Below are 9984 nucleotides of genomic sequence, written 5' to 3'. Positions count from 1 at the left end.
ATTTTGTTTCAGACGTTATCTTTAAATCAATAAAAAAGTTCTGCCAAATTTTCATTAATATGAATGTTTGACAAGTAATGGATTTGGTACAAAGGACAAGGGGCGATAAGGGCCATTTTTGGCCCCACCCCCAAATTTCATTTAATTTGTCATGTCGTAACTCTATACCACAGACCTTCTGAAAATGGTAGAATTTTGGGTCTATCTTGTATTTTCTGTTGCCTAGCAATCAGTATAATGGTGGAGATAAACTCAATAAATATGCTAAACATACAGCTAAAATCTATACTTGAATCAAACCTGTTAAACATATGCATGAAGTGAATTTTACACTTATACACTTTTTAAATGTAACACAATGTAACATACATTTTCTGGAAAATCGTTGTAACTTCACCCTAGCAACAAATCATTACCCATAGCAACAACATTTTTTTCTATTTTACAAGATTTAGCTTTTGATATGTTGCAACAAAAAGATTGTTCGAGTGGCACATTGTAAAAAGTAACAAAGAATGTCAATGCTGAAATATCAACAAACAAAACTACAGACAAACAAAAGTAATCAGTCTTCAAGAGAACGTGGTAACAAAATGCACTTCTAGAGTCCATCTGTGGAGTAAAAAAAAAGTACCATTGCCCTTACGGTGAAATGGCTGGTTCTTACATTTGATCATGAGTTAATACGTGTACACCTTATATTTTTTCTCTCAATTATACCGATTATTGATGATATAAAAAGATTTTGTCTCCAGTGCTGGTTAGAACCCTTTTAATGCCCTCGCCGTGGGGTCTCACAATTCGCTACAAGAATAATAATTTAGCGACAAGAAGACTGATTTAGTACTAATAAATCTTAATATTAATTTTCTAAAATTAATAAATATAGAAACATGCATTAAAGGTTTTTTTTTTGATATAAGGATAGTTTCATTACAGTACTTATGCAGAGGGTCGGTAAGGTTGATATTTTCAAAATTCAAACCAAATTATAAGATAATCTAATCTTTCTTTATTTCAGACTCAAAAGTCTGAAGGAGTGAATTCTTATATTAGAATATATTATTATTTTTTCACTATAAACCATAGGCGGATCCAGGGGGCCCGCCCCCCCCCCCTTTTGTGGGAAAAATTTGGTTGATTATATAGGGAATCACTGAAGCATGACTGGAGCGCCCCCCCCCCCCCCCTTTTATGAAAAGGCGGATCGGCCACTGTAAACTCATAACAAAACTGTAGTGATACTATATAAAACAAAATTTGAAACTTAGATTTATTAAACAATAAATAATCAGCTGTAATTAACTGACTTTTTCTTTAATTTCTTGTTTTGATAGTATAAACTGTCTTGTCGCTTAATTTGTATACCCTTTTCTTATTTTTTCTTCTTGTTGCTTCTTGTCGGTAAAACTCTTCTTGTCGCTAATTAGTGAGACTGCCTGTCGTGGGGAGGGGACATAACAGATGGTATCGGGCCCGTTCGCTCCGAAAACACATTTGTACCGTATACGTTCTCATCCCCACTTTCGCCTCCTAGACTCGTGTGCACCCAATACGTTTGAACCCTGTGTTTGTTCAAGTACAGGTTGAATTATTAAATGTACATTTTTATTTTTAGAAGTATACAGATCAAGTGAAAAGTTGGGTGGTATCACTTTCACTGTTCTGGCGTACTGTCCCTTTATAAGTGGAAAAATCAACGATTTTAGGGTTTTCGTTCTCTTACATTTCTTTGCCACAACCAAATGTTATGAAACTTTTACTCAATGCTTATTACCGCCAAAGACATTTCAAATTTGAATGAGGGTGGCATCATTTTCAAAATAAACTTAATTTTTCTCATCAATTATGTAAATTTTAGCTTGGTATATTTTGTTTTTGTTAAGAAATGATAAGTTTTTTTTATAATGTATGTCTATCTAAAATTTCATATTTAAAAAAAAACTTTTCCTCAAAGTTATCGTTGACTCCCTTACCATATTATGTAGTTTATTGCTTTTGGGTTTTTTAAAAGTTAAACTTAAAATACTTACGAAAATAATAATAGAAGTACATGTTACTAATTCATAAGCGAAAAAGTAAAACTCATATAGGCAGAAGAATGTATAAATTAAACTTTGTCATAAGAATGGGTCTCATTTTATAAGCAAATTTCAGCTTTTTATTGACTGATTGGCTATGAAAAATATAAAATAAACTATCGCACCAACCTTGCACTAAAAAGATATTTTATCTGAAATTTGATATGTATGATCTTGTCAAAATTTTAAAATTTGAAATTGGTGCAAGCATGGTACGGTGGTCAAAATGTAGGAAAACCATCCCAATTTCTGCATTTTTCCTAATTACCCGATTATGACGTCATTTACACCTACCATTGTGACGTCATTAAACCTTTTTTCTGTTAGATAAAATCTGTTTTTTAAATCATTGACTCATATTTTAATTATTTATGGAGTAAAATCTGCTCGGTTTAAATTTTTATTATTTTGTAAATCTTGGGCCATTTTATACCATTATAGCCCCTACTCCTTTTAACCACATACTACATCTACTTGCTAACTGCAGCTGTAAAAAACTATGTTTTTCAATCAGTATAATGCGGAAAATGAAGCAAACTTTTGAATGATTTTGTTCTGAATAATGTTTTTTAATCATGAAAAGGTTTTTCCAACTAAGGTAAAATTCCATAAAGGTTGGGAAAAGTCATTATTGACTGAGAAATCGTTTAATCTAAGACTGATCTGATTGTTAACTATAAAAAAGCAACGTAGTAACTTTATCAGTATCGGTAAATACGGAAAATGGAAATAAATATTTTCAAAATTTTGCTCTGGATACTGTCTTTTGGTCATAAAAAACTATGTCCAAATTTCATTAAATTTAATGAAGGATTGACAAAGTGATTGATGCATGAAAAAGGTTGACATTAGACTGTATATTATAGTTATTGAACAAGCAAATTGGTATGGTTTATTTAATCTGCACGGCTCGGGTAACAATACTTGGTACGAACGACATAGGGGTTCAGGTTAGATGGTCAGCCTGACCTTTCAGAATAAATATCTTTATCTCAGATGACCCCTAACCTGCTTAAACTGCCTACTCTTCTAGAGTTCATTCGTTCATTCACATTTTTGGGGGGAATTTTGTGTGGTTAGTTTTTAATTTTTATCATTATTCTAAGTGGACTGCTTATTGGATTTAAAGTTTTTTTATTTGCTATTACCGAGGTATTAAGTCGAATATAGACAAACAACAACAGTACGTTTTCGACCTAAGATAAAAATATGAAGATTTAGTATAATTGCCAATGAGACAACTCTCTAGAACAGACAAAATGACACATGTTAAAATCAAAAGAACATGAAGTAGCATGCAAACATGTAGTTTTCATTTAGCAGCACGGTTTGAGATATATAAGAACAAAATGAAAGCAGAAGAATCCACCAGCTTTAGTTACCAAACGCTATAACTAACAAAAAGACATCCAAATGGTAATTGATAATTCTCCATCATCAGACAGGTATATGTGTACAATATGTTAAGTTTTACATCGTTCCTAGTCTGCAACGGTTGTGAATAAATTAATAGATATTTTCAAAGGACTCCCATCAACACATGTTAAAAAGTTGTTAAACAGCAACAAAAAGAAAGAGAAAAGAAAAAAGAAGACCTGACATACAATAAAACCACTTGACTGAAAATGTTGTGGTTTAAACATTTCGTTTTAACATATCAAAACCGCCTACGTTCATTCAGGTCTTCAGTATTATTTCGTGTCGTTAAATTTTCAGTATTCTTAATTTTCTGAGTGAACGTTAATGTGATTTTTTTTAATTGTTATTTTTTTCACATTTCGCTATTTTGTTGTTTGTCTGTCTTCGACCTTCGTCTGTTACTGAGGTCTGTAATTGTCCATCGTTTCGTATTAATGATAAATAAAAAAATATCTCGTAAAGTGAAAATGAAATCTACCGATTAAATTAAAAAGATCATGTTAATGCTTTTTCCTGCATTATATAGATGTTAAGATGATTGTTTGCTGTGACAGCTGTCTGTGTCAATAAATCCATTAAACATAAAATGGAAAAAATATCCCCTGTAACCGTCATTTTTATCTACTGTTTTATTTGGTATTTTTTTTTATATAAAACTCTAGCAATAAAAACTTTGTTTTAATATTGAAAAATATGTTTTGTATGAATTTTTCAATTTGTGTGATTTATTTTTAACCAGGAAGTATAACTAGGCGGATAACAGCGCCACGTAGTGTTTAAAAACGTCATTCATCACACAGGTGTTAACGTAGTGTTGTCTTCAAGAACCAGTGTTGCAAGTTAAACAGTAGAACAGTCGTGGTTTTATTCTGAATCTGTAGAACTTACTTAAATCAATCAGGTATGTTTTCTTAGTTTTGCAGTGGTTTTTTTTACGAAGAGCTAAACTAGCCTAGGTAGATAGGTTAAAACCGAAAGTAAATAATTCAACTATCCATTCTTTATTGTGTTTCTGTTAAGCTAGTACACATGTAACTTTTAAATATTCTGTTTTGTAAACAAATTAATTTGTTTTTAAAATGGATATTTTTCTTTCTCTGATTCTTCTTTATGTAATTGATTAGCAAGTAAAAAGTAAAAGTGCGAATAGTTTAAACGGTCGATATCGCTTGCTTGTAGATGTTTTACTTTTATCAAATAAAGGTTGATTGTATTAAGTTATAAGAAATGTTTGGTGTGTTGCATTGATTTGGCCTTCCAGCTATTTTGATCCCCGCACCACTGATGAGTCTAATGTAGACGACAAGCGCGTCTGGGGTATAATTAGTTATCAAAGGTACCAGGCTTATAATTTGATACGTCAGACGCGCGTTTCGTCTACATAAGACTCATCAATGGCGCTCAGATCAAAATATTTAGAAAGCCAAACAAATATAATGTTTAAGAGCTTAAAATTATTATCCTGGTAAATTTGATGAGATTTTATTATGGAATTGACATTCCTTTTTTGTAGGACAGATAATCGCTTCAAAAATATAAAAAAAGAAACCCAACAAAATATCAAAAATAAACCCAAGCAAACAATATGAGAAAACAATGGATTTATTTGTTTTTTTTCCATGAAAAAATGAGCTCATCAATCCAGTGTCATATAATATTCAAATATCATTTTGCACGATTCGATTTCGAAACTTGACCACCGTTACTATTTTAAGCGGGGATTAAGTTTACCCTTGTCCGTGTGCAGGGGTGGATCCAGGATTTTAGGTTAGTGGGTGGCGCAAACTTAAAGTTTCGACGAGCGGAGCGAGGCGTAAATATTTTTGAGGTAAAATTATCGAAATATTCTTTATTAAGCTGAGGACAACCCATGCTTTGCAAATTTTAGGGGGGGGGGGGGACCAACGCCCCCGCCTGAATCCGCCTCTGCTTTGTATTCCCGTCCGTACGTCCATACATTTTAAAATTTGTTTCCTTTCTCTTACTTTATTTTGCCTCACCAAATGTTAGGAATGTTATACACAATGATTATAACCAGAAAACACAGATCCAGTTTGAATTTGGGTGGCGTCTCTTTGACTTTTCTAGATTTATACCCATTTACAAATGGAAAAACATGTAAAATTTTTCGTTTCTGTTCTCTAACTTAAGTTTGCCTCAACCAAAAGTTATGAATATTTTACACAATACTTATTACCACAACACACAGATCCAATTTGAATATTTGTGGCGTCATTTTTTTCCGTTCTTGAGTTATGTCCCTTTATAACGCTTTATACAAGCGGGGATATCATCTGTGTATTCATTACAATTACTATTAAATGGAAAACGATCAAATTTTTAGTTTTTGGTCAATCTCACTTGTCAAATAATGTCTCCCCTCGATTTCCTCCTTTTCTTTTCCGGATAAAAACAACCATCACCTCATATGCATTGGTATTTGTACTATGTACCGGTTTTTTTAAACAGGCGACACTTTTATTATCTTTTTTGGAAAAATATTTTGTTTCTAAATTTTCTTAATATCGAGACAACGATAATAAAGTTTCCCTAGAATGTAATAAACTGTATTTTGATGTTTTAGTTTAGTTTAATTGTTGTTGCATTGGAATATACTCAAACATCTCCAACTTTAACCTAAATAATAAGACGACTTGATTCTGGAACAGTTTCGGTTATGCATGGTTTAGCTTTGGAAGTTTAAGTCATTTATCATTTCGATCTTATAAAAAAACTGTTTTCTGCTATGGATTATTTAAAAGTTGGCTTTTTTCTTTTAAAGAGCAATTAAGTTTCCATTCTAACATGAACAAAATTCTATGTACAAAATCGCATAAAGGATTTTTCAAATATTAACTGCTAATACTGCGCAGAGAAACTTGCTTAAATACAGAAAATCTAGAAAATTCTTTATGATTTGGAGTACAATAAAAACTTATTTTTTTTTAGAAGTTTTCCTATGGCGTCCGCTAATTTATGTGATCCTTGCTCTGCAGCTAATAAGTCATTAACAGCAACAAAGTATTGCTCCGACTGTGAAGAAAGACTTTGTACAGACTGTGCGGAATCACATCGCCGATTCAAAGCATTCAAATCTCACCATGTTATCGACCTGTCGTCCATCGGATCAAATAAACTTATATCTGCGAAGAAAAACTGCCACGTCCATTCAGATATGCTTTGGGATTATTACTGCACAGATCATGAGATCGTATGCTGTAGAGCCTGTATTTCTAATGAACACAGGGTTTGTCAGAACGTTCTTCCATTGGAACTTGCCTCGAGGGATGTTAAAAAGTGTGCACTTTTTAACGATGTTTTAGAAGACATAAACCATCTGATCACAACATTGAATGACTTAAACGATAACAGACAGTCAAACTTACAATCATTAGAGAAATCTAAATCAACAGTCACTAAGCGGATCCGAGCAGTAAAATCCAAATTGTTGAAACAAATTGACGAGTTGGAGCGTGAACTTACTGTCAGTTTTTCATCTCTCCAACGAAAACATGAAATGGAAATAAACAGAAAAAAACATGAAATATCACAAGTCCTGGTCAACGTAATAGAAAATAAAAAAGAAATGGATTTCTTGAGAGATCATGGATCAAATAATCACTTATTTATATTCTTGCGACAACAGGTAACAAATATTCATAGCGCCGAGGCGAAAATTCAGCAGATGGTATCCTCTTCACAAGAAATCGAAATTACCTTTGATGAACAGAAAGTGGCAAAGATTGAGTCTTTAGGGTCACTGTTAGAGTTTACTCAACCATGTCAAGTTCAATACAAACCAAAGAAATTTCAACAGGCACAGATGAAGGCAGAACGAATGAAACGCATTGTTGGGTTTGAGAAGGACATAGAATTAAAACTTAAAACTGGCGTTGTATATAATCTTTTATGTGTATCAGTGACAGATAATGATATGCTGCTCATGACTAATTACTCATCATCCGATTCGAAACTTTTTGTTTACAGAGACTGTAAAGATTTTGAGACTGAAATAACATTTTCCTCTAAACCTAGATTAGTAGGTGTGATACCAGGTACAGGCAGAGCTGTTGTTACACTTACAAACGAAAAGTCTATTCAGTTTATAAATACGACAACGATGACAAAGGGCGACAAAGTTAACGTTGGATTTACATGTTATGGTATCACTGCTGGACGGGACAGAATTTATGTTGGTGGTAAAAACGGTACTATCAAAATATTAGACACCAATGGGACAATACTTAAAACAATGCAACAAGGATCTGATTATATTTACTTTATGGTATACAGTGATTTACATGATCATTTGATTGTTAGAATTTCTGGTAAACTCTTTTGTGTCAAATTAGATGGAACACAAGTATATAGTATGAACGTTTCAGGAACAACAGGGATAACACGCGATCGACAGGGGAACATTTATTTCGGTGGTAATGACACCAACAACATACAGAGAATATCATCAGATGGAAACAACTGTGTAAAAATGCTGAACAAAGACAATGGCATTAAACGTCCGTATGGAATGTGTTTTAACAATGACTTCACAAAACTGTTTGTTATTAATAACGAAGGCAAGGCCTTATATGTATACAAATGCAAGTAAATATACATGTGAAACAACATAAATAGTTCAAATTAGATTTTTATATCAAAATATTACTTATATATATACAAAAGTGCATAGCTTTTAGTTTTTACTGTGGAAGTTTCTAATTTTTTTTATATAAAGAAGGACTATTAGCAATGCCGTTCAGTACTTTTCATTTAAAATTAGTGTGAACTGGTGTGAAATTAAAGACCGAACTTGTGAAATGGAAAATATTTGAAATCCATAATGGCAAATGAGAGAAATTAATATATTGTAAAAAAAATTGTAATAGTGACGTATATATATCAGCTCTAAAATATAACATGTATAATAAGGATAATTTTAGATAATCTGTATAATCATTGACCGATAGTGAAATTCTAGAAACCGGGGGTGATCTCAAGTGGTTCGTAATAGTTAGCAGGTTCTTCTGCACGTGTATCACCTTTGTAATCTTTGGAGTTGGACATGTAAAAAGTCTATGTATTAACCATATATTTAGCTTTACAAAAGTGATAGAAACTTCCACCATGACTACATACAAGCTTATTTGCGACTTTGATCGGCTTATGTTTCGGTTGAGATTGCACTTTAAGGATGTACTTAGGTCAGGTTTAAGACCTTCTGCCAGATGTTCGAACTCCTTGAGTTTTTCCTACGATACAGGGTAAAATATTTTGCCCCATAACACCCATTTGTCTTTTCATATAAGACTACAATAGATCATAAAAGGCCATGAATTTAAATTCAAGCAGATTCTAGATTTTTTTTTATTTGAGATCCAAATAGTGCAATGCAAATATAAGGTTAAAGCCCGAAGCGGCCTTTTTCCGCTATTAATAAAGATATTTAAAAAATATCTCGAATACGATCTCCACAACATTTTAGCTTATTTTGTTCCTTAACTAATGCTCTTCTGACTTAAAGTTTCAATTCTAAATTCTATTTTTTTTTCATTTTACCTAAGTAAATTCCTAAATGCATTTTCCAAGCTGTAACAAATGCAAACGTATGATAGTCTATCAAGTAAACATTTCAGTTAAAGACAAATCGGTAATGAAAACTAACCAATTAGTCCAATCAAATGAATATATAAATTATTCACAATACATGCTTTTGATTTTGTTAATTTTTGGTGTCTGTGTGTATATCCTGTTTGTATGAAACTTTTTATAGTGAAACTCCTATAAGTTTCAAGCAACGAGAGTTTATCGATGCGCTATCACTTTTGAACGACAAATATGGTGTTGTTCCAACCGTTAAAGTAGCAAACAATAGTGTCTTTAAATGCAAAATTCATTATTTGGAATGTCTAACTAAAGACTTTGGAGTTCGCAGCAAATCTGAGAATCCAACATATACCCATACGTCATTCACGAAAGAGGATATTTTAGTAACTTACTAATCTATCCTTATCTCCTTAGAAATTTAAAAGAATCTCAAACCGTTCCGCATAACCCTCTGTCTTACCCACGATTGCTGCTGTCTGCGTAAATGCATCTGTAATGCTGATTATAAAAAGTTGATCTTGAATATTAACTCCTGTCAAAGTCTTATATCAACCCATAAAGATTATCATGTAAAATAGAATTAACCCCCTACTGTTTGTAAATGTTTACTGCACTTTAACTCAGTCCATCTATCAGACAAATACTGAAAAAGGAAAAAAATATTATTTCAAAATTTTGCTTCAGGTGTTATCTCTAATTTATTAAAAAGCTTCTGCCAAAAGTTCATTAGATACTATAAAGGTTCGACAAGTAATTCATTTGTGACAAATTTTAACAACATACTGTAAATATTTGCTAACTATTTAAAACTTAGTCTTTTATTCAGTAAAATTCAAAAAAGAATCAAAATGTTGAATTATTTTGCTCTGGATAATGTCTT

The 9984-nt window shown here is 32.2% G+C and overlaps 1 protein-coding gene across 1 annotated transcript; it reads left to right on the top strand.

The window, feature by feature from the left end:
- The first annotated feature begins 4257 nt into the window (after nt 1-4257).
- LOC127711613 (E3 ubiquitin-protein ligase TRIM71-like) lies at nt 4258-8246 on the top strand. The gene is made up of 2 exons (XM_052217710.1): nt 4258-4401; nt 6450-8246. The coding sequence occupies exon 2, from the start codon at nt 6460-6462 to the stop codon at nt 8107-8109; it is 1650 nt and encodes a 549-aa protein (XP_052073670.1). The 5' UTR covers nt 4258-4401; nt 6450-6459; the 3' UTR covers nt 8110-8246.
- Nucleotides 8247-9984: the final 1738 nt, after the last annotated feature.

Source organism: Mytilus californianus, unplaced genomic scaffold, assembly GCF_021869535.1.
Source record: "Mytilus californianus isolate M0D057914Y unplaced genomic scaffold, xbMytCali1.0.p SCAF_8, whole genome shotgun sequence".
In the NCBI taxonomy this organism is placed as follows: Eukaryota; Metazoa; Mollusca; class Bivalvia; order Mytilida; family Mytilidae; genus Mytilus; species Mytilus californianus.
The sequence above is the reverse complement of the archived record's forward strand: the minus strand, read 5'-3'. Positions and strand labels throughout refer to the sequence as shown.